The sequence below is a fragment of the Trichoderma atroviride genome, chromosome 7, assembly GCF_020647795.1.
Source record: "Trichoderma atroviride chromosome 7, complete sequence".
Taxonomy (NCBI): Eukaryota; Fungi; Ascomycota; class Sordariomycetes; order Hypocreales; family Hypocreaceae; genus Trichoderma; species Trichoderma atroviride.
In genome coordinates, this window is record NC_089406.1 from 3,037,029 (window position 1) to 3,060,823 (window position 23,795).

Genomic DNA, 23,795 nt, shown 5'->3' on the forward strand with positions numbered 1-23,795 from the left:
ATATATAATTATAGTTATAGTAGTAATTACTATAGTAATTACTAGGATAATGTTAGTAAGCGCAAAAGTAATTACTTATAGTGCAGTGATTACTTCCTTCTAGTTGGTTATTTGGAATATAGTATATCCTTTCCGGGGCCTGCTAGTGCGACCAAGTGTTGTTGGGTCGTGATAAGATTCTTTGCGAAAGAAAGTCCCGCAAAAAGTATTAATACAGCCCTCTACTGGATCAAATGATGGTTTATGGTACCCGCGAAACCAGTCATTCTTTGCAATTGCAATGGGAGCCGAGCAACGACTGGTGGCGATTTCATAAATTTGTGCTTCATATCCACCTGGCACACTGTAGATGGCTGCCAAAACGGTTGAATCAGAAGAAAAGACAAGATCTTCAGCTTCATATTCATCATAACCACCATCATAAGCAAGATTTGATCTGCACTTGAACGCATAGACGCAGTGATTCGTACGCCAGTCCCAGACTTGCACCTCATTATCGCGTCCCAATGCCAAGGCTATATACTTTGAACCGGGAGAAATAATCATTTCGTGAATGTAACATTGCTCTTTGCGGCATGTGTACTGATACACGCATTGGTCAGACTCCATGCAGTAGACCCATATAGACAACCCTTCGTCAACTCGGAGAAATAGGTGCCTCGAATCATCTGAAAAGACTGCAGTCATGCCGCTTGGACCATTAATTAGGCGACTGAACTTCCCAGTGCTAATGTGCCAGACACAGACATTGCCTGGTCTGAAGTAATCACCATGTATGTATGCAATGACTTTCGAATCGGGCGAGAAGACTGCTTTGCTCAAAGCTCCATGGCTGCCTTTAGATATATGGATGCACTTTCCAGTACTGATGCTCCAGACACGAACATCGCCAGATTTCAGATCTCCGCATGCCAGAAGGTTTGAGTTGGGAGAAAAGATTGGACTAATAAGTTGGGTATTGTGATCGCCACTTTCGAAAACCTTGATGCACTTGCCGCTATCTGTACTCCATATCATGAGATTGTCCTGCTCAACACCCGCCCCAGCAACAAATTTTTTGTTTGGTGATATACTCACAGAACGAGGGTCAACAAGTTCGTTCACAGTAGCCCGAGTGTTACTTGTATAAACCTGCCAAAGCCGGATGCTAGACGAAGAAGAAGATACAAGAGCAAACGATGAAGCTGGCCAATGGGGAGAGAAAGCGACAAGGCTTTCAGCTGTTGAAACTTTTAATAACTGAGTTCCATTCGCGATGCTCCACATTGCTAGATAAAACTCAGTGAGTAACAGAAATATCGTTGAGTCGGGCGAGATGTCAAAGTCTTCAATCAGGCTAATGTCTAACAAGTCTCTTGTTTCGTGCCATATTGTTTTCCACGTTCCAATCTGAACAACATCGATATCATGAAAATCAACGCGGGCCAGACTCTGAGAATCTGGCAAAAATTTAGCTTTGGCCGTCGATGACGTACCCTCTCCTAAAGGCATTTCGAATTTCTCAGCCAGACGATGAATTTCTTTTCCAGTCTGAGTACAGTAGATCCTGATATTAGACTCATCTATCAGTGCTAATAGGGCAGAGTTTGGTGAGAAAACTGAAAGCATGGTGTAAAAAACATAATCTTTAACCTTGACCGACTGTTCGATTTCAAATAAGCAGTCGCCAGCTTTTGTTGACCATATCTTAACTGAGTGTATTCCACTCGAGGATGTGCGATGGGCCGATGCTATCAGATCGCCATTTTGTGATAAAGCAATTACTCTTTCTTCAAGAAAATCGAGTAGTTGAACGTCTTCCACATCGTACTTATGTTCAAAGGGGTATACGCGCGTTCTGAGCGGTAAAGAGTAACGCTGTATTCGGAAACCGCTATTGATAACCCATCTTTGCACAACACCTGTGCTAGATACCGAAACCAAGTGCTTTAGGTCAGGCGTAAAGGCGACATAACATTCTAAATCCTTCTCAGGATATTCTGTCTCGCATTGTTCATCTGATTCCATTTCGATCACTTGCTCTAAGGCTCCTGAATCTGCTCTCCAGAGCGAAAAGCGAGGTGAGCCCGAAGTCCATGATAAAGTGCCTAATAAAATGGAATCAGGGGAAAAGCACAGCGAGAATAATCTTTCGTTTCTGTTATCAAATTCCATGACCTGTTTCAGAGACAACGGGTAGTGTGGTCCCTTTGTGATGGTAGGAGCATTCGGAAACTCAGCCCGTATGGTTTGCTGAAACGTTTGATAGATTATAGTGTCCTTGTCATCAAAGACCATGGCCGAGTAATAAATCTGCAGTGGCCGGTACCCCACGATGTCTTCATATTGCAGAGAAAATCGACATGCGTCATCCATAAATACCCTAAGGCGGCTCGTCTCGCTCCCCTGTTTCGAGTGTGCCATGTCACCAACCAGTGTCCTGAGCTTAAGAACAGCACCCACTCCTTGTGGCGTAAGTTTACGTAAGAGAGCTAGAGCTTCTATCCAACAAAGGAATTTATCCTTCAGAAAGGAGTGAATAATTCCGTTTTCTTTGAAAAGCTCCTCAGATTTCGATTTGTTGGGTTCCGATTCGTTGGATTCGCAACTGTGTACTAGATGGTTGACCCAAAATTCACAGCAATATGCTACGGGAGCCAAAGGATCAGGGCATGGTGGAGATACTTCTTTTATCTCTGTACCAGGAGCTTTGAGATTGTATATATCGTATGTGAGAGTGGCAGATAGCGTATATAACGATGTCTGAGCCATTCTAGCGTGTTGGAATTGAATTCCTAAAGGGAATATTAATTTAGAGGCGTTGTCCATGATATAATCTTTCGCTGATTGGTGAATGAAGTAAACATAATTATCTCTTATAGATAAAAATGCACCACAATCTTTGACGAGATCTTGTATATCGCGAGTGCTGTATATGTTTTCGCTAAATTTCCACTGAAACTTCGTAAAAGTTAAAAGCTCTTCAAGCTGTAGGGGTCTTTTGGCTGTGGTAATAGTTGAAAGTATTATAAGATAGGCTTCTCTATCTTCTTGACCTAATCTTTCGTAAGATTGAGTCATAATCAAGCCATAGAGGCTTTCTAGACCCTCTGGCATTTTGTTAAGTATGTGTTTCACATTCCGCTGGTCTGTGTTTTGTAGTTGCCCAACCACAAGAGAAACCCAGAGGTATGTGCCGTTTGCTTTGCTTTTCAGGACATTGGCTGTGGAAGCTCGAAGACTCGCGTTATGTGCTAGTGCCTCAATATCCTGTATCGATTTGTTGATATATGCGTCAACAGACTGGGAGACATAAAAAGCGTTTCCTCCTAGCTCAAGACTTAATCTTTGGGAAGGGTCAATCGACTGCAATTTCCGCTCGATATCTTTAATGTTTCGACTTGAAACTAGCCACTTAACGCGGGGGCTTGTTTTGACGATCAAACTTAGAAGCGATTTGCAGCCGTGTTCACACTCATCCAGAGCATCAACAATACAGATAGGGTCTGGCAACATCGGATCTTGAACAACCATTTCGAATATGTCGCGCAAAACTTCCCATGCATTGGGTCCACTGAGTTGATCCAGCTTATCTTTGAACTTTTCGCAGATAAGCTCAAGGAGCTTTGTGCCTCGCTCTAAAAAGAAACGTAACAAGCCTCCAACAACAGCCTGAGCAGTATTGATCCTGGAATCAGTGGCTTGGCAGAAAAAATACCCAAAATTGATTCCGGGAATGTTCTCTAGGCCTTCAATAATGCCGCAAAGGAGCATTGTCTTTCCCTTTCCGGGATCTCCCTTAATCCAAAATACGCCGCTCTCTTTGCTATAGCGCCACTTGCTAAAGTCGTCATGGTTTAGGATCCAACTAAAAGACTCGTAGAGCAAGGGACCTTTGAGATCTAAAATTCGCCTTTTATCATAGGAAGGATCCGTTCGACTGATTCTTTCAAGAAATGCAGACTCTAAATTCGAGGAGTCTGTGCCACATGCGGGTTAGCCTTGTACGCATACCAAAGTACCATAAGTCCTCAGTGAAATATACCAGTGTTGTAATTGAAGTTGCCCTGAAAGATTACAGCATTGTCTCCAATGACATTTCCCGAAATGTTACGAGAACTATCCATGGCTTTGGTAGTTTCCGAAGATTGTCGCGTTGTTGGACGAAAATGTGCAATGTAAGGTAAGAGTTGCAGCCTAATTGCAAAGGTCTGTACAATTACTGCCTTAGATATATATACGTCGCACCGGATGTTATCGTCCAATTACATGATAAGACTGCATTATGACTAAGGCTGATGTGTGATTGATAGCTACCAATGAATGACTTGTGGTATTTTCTGTTACCTGTACGACAGAGATAAAAGTCAGGCTGCAGCCCGACGGTGCCCGAGCAAGTTAAAGTAGCATCGCATTCTCTTGCAATGTACTGTCTTCTAGGTGGGCTTCCAATCAACTCATTGCATCATATTCCTTCAATCAAAGTGCGATGCCATATATTTCCGTGAGGGGCAATTTCGGTTATGAGAATCTGGATTTACGTATTAGTCAATTGTCCTAAAGCAATGAACTTGGATATATATTTTTAAATTTTGACCCTAATTTCATTTTACAACACTGTAGTTGTAGCTTAACAAAGCAGTTAGTCTTCACATAGAAGTGTATACATACATGTGCAACTACCAAATATACTTCAAAAAGCAGCAGCAGTGCCGCATAGGTAACTTTCAATAATCCATTAACACATTTGACAAGATCCTAGGGTGCTCATAATATTCTTGCTTTCATCTTTCTTCTTTGGAGAAAGTCCTGCAATTAAAAGAGCGAGGTCGTCTCCTCTGAGCTCGATCTAAAGTTCATCCAGACAGCCTCTCTCTGGTCTACTCTATTGTTAATGAGGAGAGCTGTGGCGAAAACCCGAAAGATAATGAATGAGTAGTCCCCTGGGTAAATTAGATCAAGCATCAAAGAGCATGAAGTCAAATAGAGGCTATATGGGCGCAACGACTTTTCCACCATATCTACCACCCCGTCACTAGGCTGACCGGTGCCGAAATAGGAGCGGTAGTCTAAGCGCCGATATATCGAGGCTTGTTACGCAGATATGTCTCAGCAAAACACTACACTGATCGCTTACGATCCATCGGTGAATTTACCGCTGCATATTGACCTGGACATGTATGTCGAGGTCTTCATGGCATGTCGCAAAGAGGATACCATGGGTGTCGGGATTACATAGAGATGATCATACTTTTTCAATTTTTTTTGAGGTCTCTGTAGGTATGCGTTGGTCCCTCCCTTGCCTCAATTCATGTCGTTAAGATACTAATGGACTTTTAGTTCAATCTCTACAACCCAACACTGAAACACAAGACCAAAGAAATGATACTAGTAACAATAAGGATCCCAGTCTTTAGACGAGCGAAAGAAGTATCCCCGCATATATGAGCTGCAATGTTAAAGTTATACATATGAAGCTAGAGATCCGCGCAAATGACAGGCCTCGTATTACACCTTTCATACTATATCTGATCTCTAGTGTATGCTACGTCTATTGAGGGTGGCGAGAAGGAAACAGAAACACAGCGGAATGAGGATATTTTAAGCATAAACTACAGAGATATACACATAGGGCAGCTAACCTCACTTGGTTACAGAGGTACCTATTCATTCTGCAGTCCCTGTTTTTCTGTTCCCCACCTTGGGCGACGAAGAATAGTACCCCGTAATAGAAGCCTATTTACAGACAACCCCCCCGGTCCACTGCTGGTCCTGGATCATGTTCTTGGTTGCTGGTGTTCAGACGCGATTTGTCCCTAGTGTATTCTCAGTGCTTACTGGCGTCGCTGACCTGTCAATCTCCTGATCAGACCTGGACAGCGCGCATAAACTGACTCTTTGAGGAAATAGGCAGATACTATTTACGGTATAAGGGTATTGGGGGCTGCCATTTTTATGTATTATTCTATTGCATAGCCCAGTAGCATAAACTCATCTTCATATCACCAGTAATTATAAAATACCTGTTCACTTCCAATGTTTCCAACCTCATCCCACTATACTACTACAACCGCACAACATACTCACACGCAGCATAATACAATGATGGCTATCTTGCGCCAAGCAGCTTACATCGCGAGTCTGGTACCACTGGTCAAGGCAGACATTGGCATCGGGGGGATTCCTAGCGGTTGGTAATGATGCGCCATGGGGTCTTCCAGACAGTTCGTTCCGGCCTTCGTCGCAGGCCAATGCCACCGGTTCCTTTAACATCCCGGCATTCAACCTGTCTTCGTCAAATCCGTCCTTAGGAGGTGGTGGGCCTAACTGGAGTATCGAAATCTCGCTCCAGGCCAACATTGCACTCAATGGCTCTACAGACAAAAGCCTCAGCGCTGCTCAGAAGGCGGACTTCACCCAGCTTATTTCCATGAGTCTCAACAACGTGGACACAACAGAAGTCGCCAAAATTGCGAGTGGCAACAAGATGTGCGGCTTCATCCTGTCTGGTCTCAATTCCAACTCGACAGAAGACAACCAGGATGATGCGAGCAAAGGCGGGAACTGTGATTTCTTCTCTCCGCAGTGCCGACAGGACTTGCAGAGCGCGGCCCTGGACAGCGCAACTGACTGTGGTTCACCCACTATACCAGACTCTTGCAACGACTGGCTCGGCCTGTCCCCGTCTGGAGACGGAGTTTTGCAAATGGTTACTTTTGGTAAGTCTATGGCACCGCCGCGCATAGAGGGAGAGAGAGGGGAAAGAGGGCTGACACGTTCAAGATTTTACCGAGAAACTGCTCACCGGCAGCCGCTTTTTTACCTTTGGCTCAGCACCAGCGTCGGAGAATGACGAAACTGAGTACGATACTGCCATTAGGAACATCTGGCCTGTAGTCTTCACGTGGAGCCACACTTCCGGTACGCCACCAGACAACACCACCAAGGGCGCATCAACGTTGCGCTGCCTCCGTCCCAACAACATTGCCAGCGGTAGCCGAGACCCCAATGCTCCCAAAAAGGGAGGCAATGGGGACGATGGAGACAAGGGAAATGGTGATCATCCCGGTGCTGCTAGTATCAATTCTATGCCTAGTCTTGGGGCGATGCTGTTGCTGACGGCTTCCGCCTCTTGGTTTATGCTATTGTAAATTGAAAGGCTCATTGCCTTGGGTTAAGGAGATAGCGAGAGCTGTTTGCGATTATGGTGGACGTATGAATGAGAGGTAATCATCTTGGCAGGGAAAAGAGAGGATTACCCCCCCCTGAAAGCTGCAGAGATAGATAACCAAACGTCAGCACAGTTGATTCTTTTCCTTGAACATTGGCTTTTTACAGTAGATTATACATTGGGGAGGAACTTTTGAAGCGGTTCGGCTTCATACTAGATGGGTATATTTTAGTGTGTGTGCCTTATACTGGCAATTAGCGAATGAGTTGCAAATTTTCAAATTTAGACAGCCCATGTCTCTCAGTTTAAGACTGGACCTTTTCCCACGCCCCTTGTATATCTATTCTAATGGCTCTCCAAAGTATACGTATATCCAGACGGAATTTGGCCGATTAGCAGATTTGATTATCTTCTGCATCCCACTTCATCCCCTCTCCGGTATTTACTGGGGAACAAGGCCGAGTAGCTAGAGTACCATACCATTAACTGCCCTTTTCAGCAATCTTCCTTAGAGTGTTACCATTTCTCTACGTAAAAATTATCATGCCAATAAACTGGGGGTTTCCCCAGTATTTAGCATGGTAAGGTTTCTAACAACCATATCATCAAAGACAATTCCAAGAATAACTTATTTACCTCAAATGAGAACACTTTCTATTTATAACGCCCCATAGTGGGCAACAACTAATGCAACATAGCGGGCAGTGGCGTTTCAGCATATACAAAGCAACACCAAGAGCGATATATCTAAAAGCTTACTAAAGTAACAGAATCTCACTCGGCTAAAAGAAAGTCCCTGTTTAAATTCAAACCATGTCCTTGTCGCAATTTCTTATTTAGGATGCAGGAAAACAGCCCAGCCAGTGATCGGCCATTGTCGTCCTTCCAATTGACTTGTACCAGGTATCTGAATAGAAATCTGTAGCAAGTAGAAATACGATTTGCATCCAAAGCTGTCCGAGTATCGACCTCTACGAAAGCAGTTATGAAGTATATCCAAAGGGATTCAACTGTTGAGATTCATTGAGTCTAGATATTATATTGTTTACGGAATGCCGAGCCCTCGAAGACAAAATCGTTGCCTATCAGGGACCACCGTCGAAGCCGTGCAGTGGAGTTGCACTGCTGGCACCGCCGTGGCCTGAAATGTTTGGAATCAAAATCCGAATGCACTCTTGCAGGCCCAAGTTTAGTGATGCGCCTCTCTGCCATTCTAGGAGAGTGGGAACGTGAGGCTCACAAGACTCCACTTGCCCTTTGCGGATCTCTTCTTTTGAAGTTTCCCAAACCTGGCGGCATGTCGGTAACTGTGCCACGTCCCTATATGTTGCTAATTTTGTACGCCTTGCTCCGTAAGACAAGTCGATAGAACAGGCGTGTGTGCATGCTGACTGACTTTAAGAAATCTTAGTGTATTTAGATGACTCCTCCGCCCTGCAGCCATGGGAAAAGAAGTTTTGAGTTCCTGGATCTAGTCCCTCTCAAAGACTCTCCTCTGATATAAACTTCGCATCGAATAAGCGAGGAAACTTCGTCACAAGATGTACTCCCAAGCCTTGTTGCCAGTCTTGACCGTCTGTACGGTCTTATTTCCTTCGATAGCAGCATCCACATTGTCGACACATGAACCGTTCTGCCCGCCCCGTCCTGCTACAGATAGCGAACAGGCCATGATTTGGAAGATATTCATTCATGAATTTTATGACGAGCTTCAGATTAAAGCCACTTACGACAAATTTGTCGCTTCCAACCTCATTCAACACAACACCAACACACCTGATGGTCGCGACGCTGCTGTGTCAGTCATCGAGGGACTACTGGAAGGGTCACAGCTGGACAGAGTTCACACAGTTGTACAGGACAACTTTGCATTTATTCACGTAAAGATAACACCAAAGACGGGTCCCATCGGTGCGTTCGCCGACCTGTACAGGATGGAGGGTACCTGTATTGTGGAGCATTGGGATGTCATTCAAAGTCTGCCGCCAAATGCCACAAATCCGCATCCATTGTTCTAATCTTAATTCGAGAAATCACCAGTCGTTGAGAATCGAAAGATCAGTTTGTCCCTTGAGTGTGTAGAATCTTTGTTCCGGTGTTGTGGAACCAGCATGTATTAAAGAACGTGGGCAGTGGCAACACGGAAAGGACAGTGGCAACACGGAAAGGGCTCAAACGGCATTATGAGAAAGGCATGGCACATATTGCAAGTAAGCGGCTTCCTTGTTGCTTGTGCGAGAAGACAAGACGTTAGGAACACTTCTATACCGGACACGTTGGCAGTGTATGTTGAAATCAAGCCGACAGGAACCTGTCTTGCCTCTCTCGCCCTTTTGATAGACACTATTTGGTTGTTCGTATAACTGCTCATCTTGCATCAGCTTTGAAGTTTGCAGCAACTGTTACGGGCAAATACAACTGTATCATCCCCTCGACAGTAGAGAAGATGGCACGCTACATCTTCTTTCAGAATCTCTAAGATAAGATCAATATTTTGGCAAAATAGACTGGCCAACCAAAATTCGTTGGTTCTGTGGGACTATAGACTCGTTGACTGGTCTTGGCTCTTGGAATCTGTTGTTGGTGAATATGATAAAAAAAAGACATTCAATGGTTTTGCTCTTATGTGCGCTTGGCAAGTGTTATCGATTTTGTCTTATTTCTTCTCTTTGTCTTTCTCTAAATGTCTCTTCCTTACAGTAGGTGAGCTTATCTAGACTTACACAAGGGGGAAATGGAAAGGAAAGAAAAAACTATCAGAAAAAGGAAGAAAACGAAGATTGAAGCAGTACTTTTTGGTTTTAGGGCGGAAGTCATCGCGTTCCTGGGAAGCTTTTCTTTCGGGCAAAAGCTATGCAGAACCCCAGCTGTTATCCAGCAATCCAGTTATGGCATGGGTTACTGCGACTGCTACTTATATGTACTACTTCTGCTACTTCTGCTACTTTTAAGTGCAGGTATAAGCATATAGCAATTGGATATTTCACCCATGTGGTAGACTACCTGCCTTGTCGGTTGAGATTACTAGATGGCTGGAATTAGAACTGGGTTGCTGGAAAACTGTTCCTTTTTTTCCTTTTTTTTTCCTTCAAAGGAGGGGGTCGGGTGGCAATATTTAAAAAAAAAAAACATGTTAGTATTTGGAGGCTCGTGGTAAATTGCATTTTCTAAATCAGTAGGAGATCAAGCACAAGATAAGCCTAGCCCAAAGGAGCACTGTTGTAGTTTTTCACAAGTCTTTCTAACAATCCTATGAATACATCGTCAATAACTAAATTTCGCTATACTTTACTTGCCATAAGAAATATTTACAGGCCAGAATTATATACTATCTAGGATGCCGTTGCTCTTCTTTCCCATTTTGTGTTGTTCACTTTGACTCTGTGGTTTGCCGTTAAGAGCTTGTGGATAAGGGTAGAATACAGTGGGCTCTTGCGCCCTGCGTGTCAACTTATAAGCCTTGCAAGTAACACGGGCTTTCCCGGGCTATCATTAATAATACGCGGCGATTCCCTCGGCAGTCCTAAATCAACTCGATATCTCCGATAGTCAATTGGGTTATCAATTTAAAAACATCAATTTTCAAATGTCGAGATCAATTACCATTGCGTCTCGCCCCCTTCAGAGACTCACTGCAAGGCCAATTATAAGACCAGCAGCCTGTCGCCAGTTCCTCAGCGCCCCTCATCGTCGACTTCATCTGCCCCTCAGCCGCCCCTCCCCCCTCATTGTCTCGATCTCCATCACTGTCTCACTCAACTCCGTCATCGCCATCAACCAGATCATTTTCCACCACCAAAATGGCTCCCATCCCCGCAACCATGAAGGCCGTCCAAATCTCCAAGATTGGCGGCCCCGAGGTCCTCGAGTACACCGAGATCCCCGTGCCGGCCGTCGGCGCAGGCCAAGTGCTCGTCCGGAACCGCTTCGCCGGCATCAACTACATCGACACCTACTTCCGCTCCGGCCTGTACCCCGCGCCGTCGATGCCGCTGGTCATGGGCCGTGAGGCTTCAGGCGAAGTCGTCGCCGCGCACGCCTCCGTCTCGGGGCTCGCTCCAGGTACCCGCGTGGCGTACATGGCCGGCGCCCCCTCCGCCGCTTACGCAGAGTTCACGGCTGTGGACGCCGCAAAGGTCGTTGCCATTCCCGAGCAGCTGTCCAGCGAGGAGGCCGCGGCGATCTTCCTGCAGGGCCTGACGGCGTGGACGTTTATCCGCGAGGCGGGCGAGGTCAAGGCCGGCCAGTGGACGCTGGTGCATGCTGCGGCGGGCGGCGTGGGCACGTTGCTGGTGCAGATGCTGAAGAGCGTCGGGGCCAAGATCATTGCGACGGCGAGCACGGATGAGAAGCTGGCGCTGGCAAAGGGTTACGGCGCGGATTACTTGGTGAACTCGAATGACGACATTGTGAGCAAGGTCAAGGAGATTACGGGCGGACATGGCGTTGATGCCATCTTTGACGGCGTTGGCAAGGCCACGTTTGATGCTGATTTGCAGATGATTGCCCTCAAGGGACACCTCATCTCATTCGGCAATGCAGTAAGTTGTCCCGATCATAAGGAACAAAGAAAAAAGGAACAATATGTACAAAGAAAATGAGAGAATGAAGCCAGTGCTAATGAATATCCAGTCTGGAGCCGTTCCCCCCGTCAACATCCTGCAGCTCGGCCCCAAAAACGTCAAGCTGATGAGACCCATTGTCAACGGCTACGTCGCTGAAAGAGCAGACCTTGAAAAGTACACTTCCGAGCTCTTTGACCTTGTCATCTCCAAAAAGGTCGCGGTCAAGATCCACAACATTTATTCGCTCAAAGACGCTGCCCAAGCGCACATTGACCTCGAGAGCAGAGGAACAACCGGCAAGCTGCTGCTTAAGATTGAGTAGTTGTTGTAAAATATTATAAAATTAGCATTGCTATTTAGAATGAAATAAAACTAAACATGAAGCATTGTCTGTTTACTAATTGAGTATATTTTTTCGTAATTAATTTTCTGTTCTTTTCTCTTCCTTCATTCTATCGTGAAACACGGGGGAATTCTTTGTTCAAATCCAATTTTGTAAATAACGCTCCTCTTGGCGACATTCCAAATCGATTATTCATGTCTATTTTAAGCTTTTCATCCAACTCTTCTCTTCCGCGTCTTTGTTTCGCTATAACATTTCATTTAGATTTTCATTTCATTTTTTTCTTTACGCCTTCTTGACAGCAGCCAACAACTCAGCCGGGGGCTCCTGTCGGTATCCCTGGGGGTTGTTGCTGACCCACCGCCAGAGGTCCTCGCAGGCCTTCTCCATGGTGAGCTCAGTCTTCCAGTTCAGCTCGGTGTTGGCCAGAGTGGGGTTGGCAGTCAAGTCTAGGACATCGCCGGCTCTGCGGGCAACGACCTCGTATTTCAAATCGCGACCAACGACGGCGCTGAATGCCTTGACGATCTCGAAGACAGTGCTGCCACGACCAGAACCCAAGTTCCAGGCCTTGACACCGGGCTGGTTGGCGCGGAGGTAGTTGAGAGCGACCAAGTGGCCTCGAGCAAGATCGACAACGTGAATGTAGTCTCGGATGGCGGTTCCGTCGCGAGAAGGGTAGTCTATAGGAAAAAATGTGTTAGTTTCGATATCGCGCAATGCGCTTCACAGGCGCATTTAAAGAAAATGCTACCACTCACCCTCTCCGTAGACAAGGAGCTTCTCGCGCTGGCCTGTGGCAACCTGTCCCAGCAGGGGGAGCAGGTTGAAAGGAACACCCTGAGGATCCTCGCCCATGATACCGCTGGGGCTGGGCTCCGCACCAGGGGTTGAAGTAGCGCAGCAGAGCGCCATTCCACTGCTGGAAAGGCTTGCCCTCCTTCTCCAGGTTGTTGCGCTGAGCATTGATGTAGTCGGAGATGACGTCCTCAATCATGGACTTTGTGCGGCCGTAAGTGTTGGTCGGGCCAATGGGGCAGTGCTCGGGGATGGGAATCATGTTGGGGAATCGAGTAGCATCGCCGTAGACGGTGGCGGAGGAGGAGAAGACGATGTTGGTGACATTGTTGCGGGACATGGACTGGAGGAGGGCAATGCTGCCGCCGACATTGACGCGGTAGTACTCGAGAGGGATCACGGAAGACTCTCCGACGGCCTGGAACACGGTTGGATAATGTTAACTTGTTGTTCTCTTTCTCTTCTTCATTTTCAATCCCATCTGCTGTCGCTTGCTGTGTCGCATCGCAAACCGAAACTGAGTGCGGGGCCAAACTTGCCTTCAATGCGGCAAAGTGGATGACGCTGTCGATGGAGGGGTGCTTGGCAAACACCTCGTCCAGAGCCTTTTCGTCGGTGATGTCAATCTGGTAGAAGTCGGGACGGCGGCCAGCCAGCAGCTCGATGCGGTCGAGGGCGACCTTGGAGGAGTTGTAGAGGCTGTCGACAATGACGACATCGTAGCCGGCGTCCAGCAGGGCCAGAGTCGTGAAGGAGCCGATGTAGCCCGTTCCACTGCGAATTGTTTGTCAGTCAACAAATCCAAATGGCAATGATCGCATCGCATCGCATTGCCTCGCATCGTATCGCGGCGCGTCGCAAACACCAAGCTGACGCAGCGCGCACAGCAGCGCAACAAGTTTGGCAATAAGCGCGCAAGCAAAAAAGAAGCAAGATGGAGGGGAAGCCGCGAGGTGCGAGATGGGAGAGAGGGGTCGTACCCGGTGACGAGGACAGTTCCGACAGGCATTGTGGTTGTGGTTGGAGAGCTCGAGAAGTGACGTCTAGAGAGTCTGCGGTGAGGAGTCGCGGGATTGGAGAACACAGGATTAGCTCGAGGCAAGAGGGGGGAGCGCAATTTATTGCTGCGAGACGACGATGGAGTTGCAGCTTGTGATTGCGCTTGTGCTTGTGCTATGCGGATTGCGGATACGGCTGATATTAGCGGTTTTGATAGGCGCGGATCGACAGCGCGCTGGCGCTGGTAGCGGCGCTGGGGGCAGTGCCGGTAGCAGTCGTTATAGCGGTGCAGCCGCTGGGGCGCTGGCTGGGACCGGTGACGATCTTGAGCTCCGACCACCGCAAATCTCAAACGTGGCGGCGAAGGCGACAACGGCAGAGACAAGGATGTGGATGAGCGTGAAGACGGAGATGGAAATGCGCAAAATGGGATGCTGCTGCTCGTGACTGAGAGCCTCACTTGGCTACCGATCCAGCTGAGCCCTCTGTTCTGAGCCCGGATCTGAGCGCGGAACGACATGTTTCAAAAGGCTGAAATCATGCTCGTAACACTCGTGGACGGCTGGACAATGGCTGATTGAGCAAAGCAGGCGATTTTAGTGGACGGGATTGCAGACGCAGACGGATGGATGTTACGGGGAGCATGGAGCAAGCCCACATTTTCGTTTCAGTTTCAATCTACTCGTGCTGCCACGATTTCTAGCGGGGAGTTATTATTCGACAAGACGCCAGAAGCAAAAGCCAAATGGGGCATCATTATTCATTGTCACAGTCTAAAACACGTTGCAGCCCGTTATCATGAGCTAGTCGTATAAGCTCAAATTGCTGTTGCAACCTCTAAATATTGAACACTACTGTAACGATGCTGCCCTGTTAAATTCCTTGTTGCATCACGATCGTGCCCCGTTCTAGTTGTCACCAACTTGCGATGATGCATTTGCCCGGATGGTACCGTGTAATCTCATGCCAAAGAAAAGTCATTGCCCCTTGATTCTATTCTGCAATGTTCGAATAAACATGTCACAAAATAGGAGATGCGAAGCTTGTGTTGCCTGCAGATCATTTGCGTTGCTGATGCTCGTCTCTAAGATGAGACGCACATCATCATATCTGACATGGCCCCTGTTCGCCATGTTTTCCAGATAGACTCGATTCCGACGATGCGCAAAGTTGGCAAGATCTGCGCTGGCGGAATCAGCTTATGCTTGTATTATTGACTGCGATATGTCGTCTCATCTAGGTGAAACTTGATTTTATAATCTGACGAAGTTCATGTCCGTTTATGGTTATAAGCCAATCTTCCCTGTTGTGCTTCCTTGCTCATTGATCTTGAGTAACAATAAAGCCCACCGCAGCTGCAGGGCAATGCGCTGAAAGACCCTCGCCGAGGCGCCGTGCACTAAATCGTTGAGGACCGCTGGCCACTGCATGTGCATTTCAATCATTCGTAGAAGAAGAAATTGCCAAGAAAATACCATATACTCAGAAAAAGAATTCCTACACCATGTTAAAAACGCCGAATACTGCCAGTACTTCGCAATAGACCATCTCCTGACGCGCACGTGACCGTGATGAATCGTGCCTGATGTTTCGCCCAAAATGCGCCGCTTAAGCCTCGGCGCGTCACGCTACCTGCGCGCCTCAGTGAAGTCGTCCGCGCAAACTAAGGCTCAAAGGCATCTCATTGGGAAAAAAGAATACGACAAAAGCAGCTCTGCATTTCCGAAAACGAATTTCTCACGGCCTCAATCCCGATCTGCTCAAAGGCCCTCATTGTTCGGCCTGGATACAAACCAAGCGAGCGTCTTGACATCGCCCTACCGCCGGCTCAGGTGCCATGCGTCGTGCCCAAAGTTCACAAAGATGCTCTTTGTTGATCGCAGCTCTCGCCCAGTAAGGATTCATCTTGGCAAGGACACAAAGAATCTGGGGCCCAGCCACCAACAAACCCGGATTTTGAGCTGGAGACAAAATTAGATCACGGCCGCCTTTGTTCAGTCAATCCCAGATCTAGACTCGCTGCTATTTGAAGATATCAGCCCTCAAGCATTCTCATCTTCGATACCCACCAAATTTTATATCCTGTTCAACACAACCACTGCTCCCTCGTCTCCTTATACGCCGCAGCTTAAGACGCTTTTCACTTTGCTATCACGATGAATGGAGTAGGCCGAGGTGGGAGACTACGGTCAAGGGATCGTGGAAATGCTGCGCGACGGCCCACGCAGACGGAAGTCGAAGATTTCAAAAAACCAAATCTTCCTACTTTAAAAGGCGCGCCCAGCGCAAGGCGCCAGTATGCATATGGCGCCGGAACTGAGCCTTCTGCCCCTCGTCGCCTCAGCAATGACGGAATGCCCCTGAGCCTTGAGGAGGCTATGAACAATGTTCTTCAGAGACAAGAACTTCAGGAGGCCGAGGAAGAGAGAGAGCTGCAGAGACTTCAGTCAAATTCACAAACGGCTCATCGATATGATCTCACAAGAGAACCTACTTCAAGCGACCATGACTCAGAGTTGGGCTCAGACGATGAGACAAATCAACAACCGCGTTCTTCAAAGTTAGGTATGTATTCTCACTTGAACGGTTTACTTCAGTGATCAATATGAAAACTGATCACTCTTGCAGCGAAAACAGATGCGACCGCAAAAATGGCCTTTGACATATCATTCCACCAAGATGAAGATGAAGATGAGACCGAAGGAGATGACGAGGACGGAGAACTCACTCCCACCGAAAGTGATGACTCTGACTTACGCAGCTTCGACGCTGAAGGCGATTATTTTGGTAATGCCTCATTAAGACTTTCACCGATGCCGCAACAAAAACCAGCCCTCCTACCTGTTCCGCTAAACAGAACGGCAAATCACCGCCGACCACTTGTTTCGTCTCTGGGGACAACACAAGACCAGTATGATCGGACCACCCCAGATCGAGTCAATCCGACTCCAAACAGAGCTTGGAGCGCCGTCAAGAGCCTTTTAGGAGGAAGGATTCTTGGACCTGTCAGCCCTCCCGAGTCTGACTCTCAGATAAGCCAGACGACTGGCACGAGCAGACCAACCGAACAGAATCAATCTACAGCGAGGACACGCAGTCAGAAACCACCAGCCACTATAAATACAGCAAGTCAATCGCAGGACACAGATCAACGGGCGGTTCTTACTCAAAGGAATGTCAGCAGCTCTGCTCGTTTGCCCCCAGCCACCGGTGCTAGGCAACCTCGCTCTCGCTTTGCATCAGATCACAGCGAATTGGATGATGCCGTGCAGAATAACATCCGAGAGGCGGAAAGCTACGCTCTACATATGCGTCAAGGAACCTTGCGACGAATTCTTGCGTCCCTATTTCCCTGGGGCTTTAGGCCGCGATCTCAACCTAGAGACGCGCAGTATAGAGACGGAGACAATGATTCTACTGCATCCTCCGATATTGGCTCTGATTGTGATTCAGAACTCGATTCCGCAGCCACTGACGAGTCCATCAACTTGCAGCAGCTGTTCAATCCGCTCACATATTTACAAGCCATCTACTGGTTTTTCAGCTCCATGATAGACAGCATCACCAGCTTTGTCTCTGAGTTCTTCTCTGGCTTGTTCTCGGAGACTATTCGGCGGCGGCTCTCGGCTATCGGCGAGGCTCTGGTATACACCGTTAGTGGCTTTTCTATCCTGATGCTGGCCGTTGTCCTATCCAGCATTGCCCTTGCCAATTTACCAAGCTTGGATGAGCTACCTGTCATTTCTGTTCCATCAGTGTCAATACCAACGCCACCTGGCTTTGGAGACCTTGCTTCTCGAATTGGAAACTACATGCCGTCCATTTCCTGGCCTTCACGAAGCGCGTGGGATGAGTTTCCAGAACTGGATGACCTGCGAGGTGCCAAGTATGCTGAGTTTGAGGGTCTAATCAACCAGGTATTACGAGATCTCCGCCTGATGAAGGGTGCCGGGAAGCTTCACGAGTCATCAATCGAGAAGCTAAACACAGTCGTTCCCAAGATGGTACACATGACGCTCAAAGACGGAAAACCAGTCATCACACAAGAGTTTTGGCATGCCATGCGAGATTTGATCGAGAAGGACGGCAGCTTCCCAATGCTAGATAAGAAGGGCAATAATTACGAACCATCGACAGAGAAGCAATGGAAGGATATTGCCGCGTGGGTGGCAGGACGTCCTGAAATCGCTTCCAAAATTAATGAAGCGAACGACGCAATTGCCAAAAAGCTACCGCACATGTGGGAAGCATGGGCAGGCGACAATCAGCGCAGAGTTGAGAAAACACTCCGTCCCATCCTCGACAAGATGAAAATCACCGGATCTCTCTCCGATAAGGACCTTGATAAGCGCCTTGATCAGATAATCAAGAAGCATGTTGAGAGTACCAAGAGCGATAGCACTGTCGTAACTCGCGAGTATTTCTTGCAATACTTGAAGAACGAGTTTGCCGCTCACTGGACCGAGATGAAGGCTGAAATTAACGAGTTACAGCCCAGGCTAGAGCAACAGATACGTGACTCTCTCGAGCTCGCCAAGAAGGATGATTCTTCGAGCCTAACGCGCGCAGAAGTCACCAAACTTGTTGACAGATCAATACGTAAGGCTATTGCTGATCTCAATTTGGAGGCCATGGCCAAGGGCCAGATTCGTGCACACTGGGACACCGATCTGAAGAACCAAGTCAACTACTTTGGAGTCGGCGCAGGAGCGATTGTGGATGTCAAACAGACCTCTACGACATTCAAGCCCGATGCGAAATACCTCAACGACAAAGGTCTCAAGGGTGCTCAACCGTATCCACCTATAGAGGCTCTGCTCCCTTGGCATGACGACGGTGATTGCTGGTGTGCTGCGCGCGAGGTCAACAAGCGCGGTAATCCACATGGTGCTAAGCTGAGCGTCATCATGGGCCATTCCATCATCCCTCAGCACATTGTGATTGAACACATCTTGCCCGGCGCGACGACGAACCCCGGAGCCCGACCTCGCCAAATCGAAGTGTACATTAAGATTGAGGACAGAGCTGTGCGAGAGCGCCTCCTGGACTTTGCGGCGGCAAATTACCCCGAAGATCAATTCGATTGGAACTATACGCCGGCTGATTTGCCTTTTCAGTTTGTCAAAGTCTCGCAGTTCGTGTACGAGGGCGCAGAGTTGCACGATGGCGTTCATGTCCATCGCCTCAGCAGCGAACTCGTGGCTCTTAACGCGGAGACGGACCAGGTGATTGTTCGGGCCGTAAGCAACTACGGTGCTCCGAATCACACGTGTTTCTACCGCATTCGTCTCTATGGGTACAAAGAAGATGATGTATGAAAATGGGAAAGGAAATGAAGGGGGGGGAATGCATTCGGCGGCGTCATAGGAGCGTTTTTTTTATTTATTTTATGCTTGATCTCTTCTTGAATTTTTGTCTCTTTTTCCCTTTTATTAGTGGGTTAAGCATCTTATGTGCTGTTTTTGCTTTGTGGTAGCCAGGCGCACGCAGAGTAGGGTCGGAAATTACAAATAGGCAGATGAGAGAGAGATGAATTAGTATTATATAGGAAGAATACCCCATATAGAGAAATGCCTTTTTTTCGAGTCTTGTACGGATGAGAATGTGGCTTATTCTTACGTATTTGAATGAAACAATAGAGTTTTGGGGGCTGCTCGTGACTATGGTGTTGTTGGTATTAATACTAGTATTGTGCATGTGCTTCTTGTCACTGTTTTTGCAATTCTCTATTCATGCTCTGAGAAGAGATACTATTGGGAGGATGGCTTATCTAGATTTCATGACACTACGTGTGCATTGGGAGTTGAAGAGTTCAATGAAAGTGCGTTTGAATACGCAGGGTAAAAATAGGTTGAAAATGGAGAATATATCACCGATACAAACTCTCCTTTTCTTTTTGCGATGAAAACTGTCAATGCTTTTACATCTAAATACGGGATTATGCTCTATATTACATCCCCTCCATCTACAATGAACAACATCAACAACCACATCAACCAAGGGTATAACACAATGCTCCCTTTTAATCATCCAACAAGCCCGCAGCCAAAGCTTCCAAATCTTCCAGCGTCTCAGGCTCCTGATCCACCTCAAAGACCTTCTTCCTCTTCCCGCCCTTGCTCTTCTTCTTGGCATCCTCCTCATCCGAGTCATCCTGGAACCACTTCTTGGCCTTCTTCTTCGGCGGCTCGGCGTCAGAAGCGCCATCATCACTGCGGTCCTCTCCAGCCATGGGCAGAGAACGCAGCAGCGCCAGCGGATCTTCTCCGTCCTCGGGGCCTTCCAGTCTCGGGTCAGCTCCGCCCGCCATCTCCATGGCTTCTCTTTCTTTCTTCTTGTACTTCTTCTCTCGCTTCTTTTGCTTCGCGAGCAGCTTGTCGTCCACATCGGCCTCCTTGACACGTACTGTTTCGCTCTCGACGAATTTCTGTCGCTGTTCATCCGCGGGGCCTTGCTGTTTGAAGTCCTCTTCGTCCTGGAGCTCGTAGACTTCGTGCGCGTTGCCGTCCTCGTCAAAGACCAATTTGGAGGAGTTGCCTCGGAATTTGGCCATCTTCTTCTTGGACTGAAGGGCCTTTTCGCGGCGTTTTGAGTCTACGACGTAGAGGTCGTCGCCGCCTAGCTCTATGACTTTGGCGCCACTGACGGGTGCTTTCCCGGAGACTGCATCAAGATCATCGTCGTTTAATCGCCTCTTTACAGCCAAGAAATCGTCGTCGTCGTCGTCGTCGTCATCGTCACCACCCTCTTTAGTCGCTTTGCCTCCGTCCAACACAAGTTTAGAGTAATGGCTCGACAAAACGTCCTGGTTTGTTCGCTCAAACATCTTGTCGTATTTCGTCCGCACCTCTTGCTTCTTCTTGTCCTTCTTCTTCTTATCATACGCTCCATCCAGATCCATGTCAGACTCTGAATCGCTCAACATTCCTTGGCGAGGCGCGTTCTTTATTCTCTTGATATCCTCGCCCTTCTGGAATTTGATCTGTGGGGTTCCGGGCAGACCCAAGCTCGCAGCATAGGCATCCCAATCATGGGCATCAAACTTGAACACCTCTTTGTCCTTTTGCAGATGAATTGATCTGGTATAACTGATGAAGGCCTTTTGGCCCAGATATTTCAGATCGGGATTCTTGAAACACATGTCCTGTAGATTATTCCTGATAGTCTTCTTCTTCTTGTCCTTGACGTGTACTTTTTGTATAGGGATCTTCCTCTGCTCCAGCTTCTTAATCATTCCCTCCTCTTCGCTAGGGTCGAGGAAGAGAACAGCACGGCCATTGCTCTCATATCTAGCCGTCCGTCCGACTCGGTGGATATATGTATCGGTGTCTTCGGGACAGTCTGCTTGGATGACCCAATCGACAGCCGGGAAATCGATACCTCGCGCAACCACGTCAGTCGCAAACAGACATGACGTCTTTGCAGCTGTGAATCTGTTTGTGATTTCCAATCGTGCGATCTGCTTTTGACGGCCGTGAAGATGGAGTAGCGGGATACCAGGCTGAAGATGACGCAAACTTTCGTAGACGAATCGGACCTGTTTACCGGAGCTAAGGAATACGATGATTTTGCTCTTGACATTTGCCTTGATAAATCCATACAAAGTATCAATCTTTTCGGGGAGGGGTGTGACGATATAGTGTTGTTGAAGAGTGGCGGGAGTGGCAGCTGTTGCATCTTGGTGCACAGAGACGTAATCGGGGTCTTTGAGGCTGAGTCGGGCAAGATCTGAGACTTTCTTGCTCTGTGTGGCACTGAACATGAGGGTCTGGCGAGATTTGGGCAGATGCTCAACCAGCGCATCTACCGCAGATTGAAATCCTAGATCCATGATGCGATCCGCCTCGTCCAGCACCAGAATCTGCAGGTTGTTCGCGTCGAAGCCGGCCGTCTGGTCCAGGTGCTGCAGCATTCGTCCTGGCGTACAAACAAGGATGTTCATTCGGATTAATCGCTCAGCTTCTTCCTTCAAACTCTTTCCACCAATAACCAGACCAGCTGAGAATGCGTGGTGTCGACCAATCTTTCGCAGGACTTCGAAAATCTGAACTGCCAGCTCGCGAGTCGGGGAGAGGATGAGCGCACCGAGGCCGTCGAATTCTGTCCATTGCGCACGATAGAGCTTTTCCAGCACTGGGACCAAGAAAGCCAACGTCTTGCCGCTACCTGTCTTTGCTGCGCCGAGGATATCTTTTCCTTTCAACCCCAACGGGATCGCTTGTTCTTGGATTTCGGTCATATTCGTGAAATGCGATGAATGCAGGCCGGATGCTGTCGCGGGCGAGATTGCTGAAGACAGGTCGGCAAATGTCTTAATCTTGCCAGACTTTGGATCCTGTACATAGTCGAGGTCAGCCAGAGAGAAATGCATACCAGAATTTGCTTGCGCTTCATGCAACCCACCAGCTCTTGGATGGCCTCTTCAATCTTCTGCAGGTCTTCATGATCGCGCTTCCTCTTTTGCTTTTTGATCTCTGTTTTGTTTGGCTTGTGTTTTGGCGGCTGCCGCGCACCAGCTCTTGAAGGCATTGTGGCGATAAAAGCAGATGCTATAGTGAAACAAGGATTTTCATCAACGTCGAGATTCAAAGCGCTGGCACTGGAGTCTCGCCGTGTATAGAGAGATAACGGAAACTTTTTTTGTCGGAGCCGCCTTATCTTACCGCTATCGATAAGAAGATCATGAGTTAGTATTACAGGGTAGGCTACGTAGCGTTCCAAGCGCGCCGCGCCGCCTTCACAAATAACGTGGCCAATGCATTTTTCTTGGAAATTCCGATAAGAAAAAAGTTCGCATATTTATAGTCTGCATCATTGAAGCAGTGAGTGGCATAATAATGCCTATGGGATGAAAAGCAAATGTTTGTTTCTACAACACTGGGCGACTATCACCAAGCTAAGAAAATTTTTGCATCGAAACCAAGACGGAGAAAAACTATAGTAGCAAAGCTGGAATTAATACTTTTCATTTTTCTTTAATGCATCTATCATAACAAAATTTGTAACTATGGAAATACTCTTGTTCCAACCTAGCCCCTTGTAACGTAAAAGACGGATCGTTTTAAAACGGCTGGTTCTGTCAGGATGAGTGCTGTTGCTACGTATTCAGTACTCTTTTGCTCTGTTGATCTAATATACAACAGACTACTGTGGTTTTTCTTTTCTGGTCTTGTGTGTAACAATTTCAATGCTATTCTGTTTGGCTACCAGTGCAATATGGCAGGCTGCCCATCGTAATTACAGTAGGCATGCTTATAGAAGTAGCAGCTGCTTATCAGAATCACATGTGCAAAAATAAAGTCAGTCTTCTGTCGTGATTTTGCAGCAAAAGGTATCAATTCATACGAGTCTCTTGCCTTTTAGCTTAGTTGCTTCGACTAGAAAGACTAACCAGCCAAAGCCTCAAGCTCCTCTATACAAAAGCGTATCAGAAGCACTCTCCCTGACCGGCATCCTAAAATGATTATTGATCCGCGGACAGCTGCTTCCCCTCCACGGCAGTCTGTTGGAAGCCACAAGATCTTCTTTTGGCGCCAACTAATCCAAGCCATCTCTTCATCGATAGAGAGATCTGTTATTGCGGATGAGTCTCTCATAGAAGGTGGATTAGATGATATAGCACTGGGTTGGAGGTTCAAGGGTACAGTTCCGGCATCTGTGGAAATGGATGTGTCAGTGGCGTTGAAGCATAGCTTTCCAGCACGATATGGTACTTGGATCACTTGTATGCACTCGCCCGTGTCGACGCTCCAGATCCAGACTGTATCATCAAGCGAAACCGATGCCACTAGCTTAGACCTATGTGAGAATGCCACCACATAGACCTCAGAGCTATGCTCTTTGAGAAAAATGCACTCTCCTGTTTTAGTGCACCAGATCCGGACCGTTTTATCGAATGAGCCCGATGCCACGAGCATGGAGTCATGTGAGAACATCACAG

At 47.5% G+C, this 23,795-nt stretch overlaps 7 protein-coding genes across 7 annotated transcripts; 4 read left to right on the forward strand and 3 right to left on the reverse strand.

Moving 5' to 3' along the window:
• Nucleotides 1-38: 38 nt before the first annotated feature.
• On the reverse strand, nucleotides 39-4,106 carry TrAtP1_012994 (uncharacterized protein; the record flags this gene model as incomplete). Its single annotated transcript, XM_066115753.1, has 3 exons — nucleotides 39-41; nucleotides 226-3,959; nucleotides 4,025-4,106. 3 exons carry the CDS (start codon nucleotides 4,104-4,106, stop codon nucleotides 39-41), a joined length of 3,819 nt encoding a protein of 1,272 aa, XP_065971853.1.
• Nucleotides 4,107-5,987: 1,881 nt separating this feature from the next.
• On the forward strand, nucleotides 5,988-7,436 carry TrAtP1_012995 (uncharacterized protein). Its single transcript, XM_014088666.2, has 2 exons — nucleotides 5,988-6,698; nucleotides 6,763-7,436. The coding sequence occupies exons 1-2, from the start codon at nucleotides 6,410-6,412 to the stop codon at nucleotides 7,128-7,130; spliced, it is 657 nt and encodes a 218-aa protein (XP_013944141.2). The 5' UTR covers nucleotides 5,988-6,409; the 3' UTR covers nucleotides 7,131-7,436.
• A 1,255-nt stretch (nucleotides 7,437-8,691) lies between these two features.
• On the forward strand, nucleotides 8,692-9,168 carry TrAtP1_012996 (uncharacterized protein; the record flags this gene model as incomplete). Its single annotated transcript, XM_014088232.2, has 1 exon — nucleotides 8,692-9,168. The coding sequence occupies one exon, from the start codon at nucleotides 8,692-8,694 to the stop codon at nucleotides 9,166-9,168; it is 477 nt and encodes a 158-aa protein (XP_013943707.2).
• Nucleotides 9,169-10,658: 1,490 nt separating this feature from the next.
• On the forward strand, nucleotides 10,659-12,100 carry TrAtP1_012997 (uncharacterized protein). Its single transcript, XM_014088667.2, has 2 exons — nucleotides 10,659-11,691; nucleotides 11,783-12,100. Exons 1-2 carry the CDS (start codon nucleotides 10,951-10,953, stop codon nucleotides 12,035-12,037), a joined length of 996 nt encoding a protein of 331 aa, XP_013944142.1. The 5' UTR covers nucleotides 10,659-10,950; the 3' UTR covers nucleotides 12,038-12,100.
• Nucleotides 12,101-14,562, reverse strand: TrAtP1_012998 (uncharacterized protein). Its single transcript, XM_014088668.2, has 4 exons — nucleotides 13,837-14,562; nucleotides 13,396-13,630; nucleotides 12,820-13,274; nucleotides 12,101-12,741 (listed from the first exon to the last, which is right to left on the reverse strand). Exons 1-4 carry the CDS (start codon nucleotides 14,373-14,375, stop codon nucleotides 12,456-12,458), a joined length of 1,515 nt encoding a protein of 504 aa, XP_013944143.2. The 5' UTR covers nucleotides 14,376-14,562; the 3' UTR covers nucleotides 12,101-12,455.
• A 935-nt stretch (nucleotides 14,563-15,497) lies between these two features.
• TrAtP1_012999 (uncharacterized protein) lies at nucleotides 15,498-19,477 on the forward strand. The gene is made up of 2 exons (XM_066115754.1): nucleotides 15,498-16,420; nucleotides 16,484-19,477. Exons 1-2 carry the CDS (start codon nucleotides 16,012-16,014, stop codon nucleotides 19,171-19,173), a joined length of 3,099 nt encoding a protein of 1,032 aa, XP_065971854.1. The 5' UTR covers nucleotides 15,498-16,011; the 3' UTR covers nucleotides 19,174-19,477.
• A 226-nt stretch (nucleotides 19,478-19,703) lies between these two features.
• Nucleotides 19,704-22,572, reverse strand: TrAtP1_013000 (uncharacterized protein). Its single transcript, XM_014088309.2, has 2 exons — nucleotides 22,259-22,572; nucleotides 19,704-22,190 (listed from the first exon to the last, which is right to left on the reverse strand). The coding sequence occupies exons 1-2, from the start codon at nucleotides 22,382-22,384 to the stop codon at nucleotides 19,878-19,880; spliced, it is 2,439 nt and encodes an 812-aa protein (XP_013943784.1). The 5' UTR covers nucleotides 22,385-22,572; the 3' UTR covers nucleotides 19,704-19,877.
• Between the last annotated feature and the right edge of the window lie 1,223 nt (nucleotides 22,573-23,795).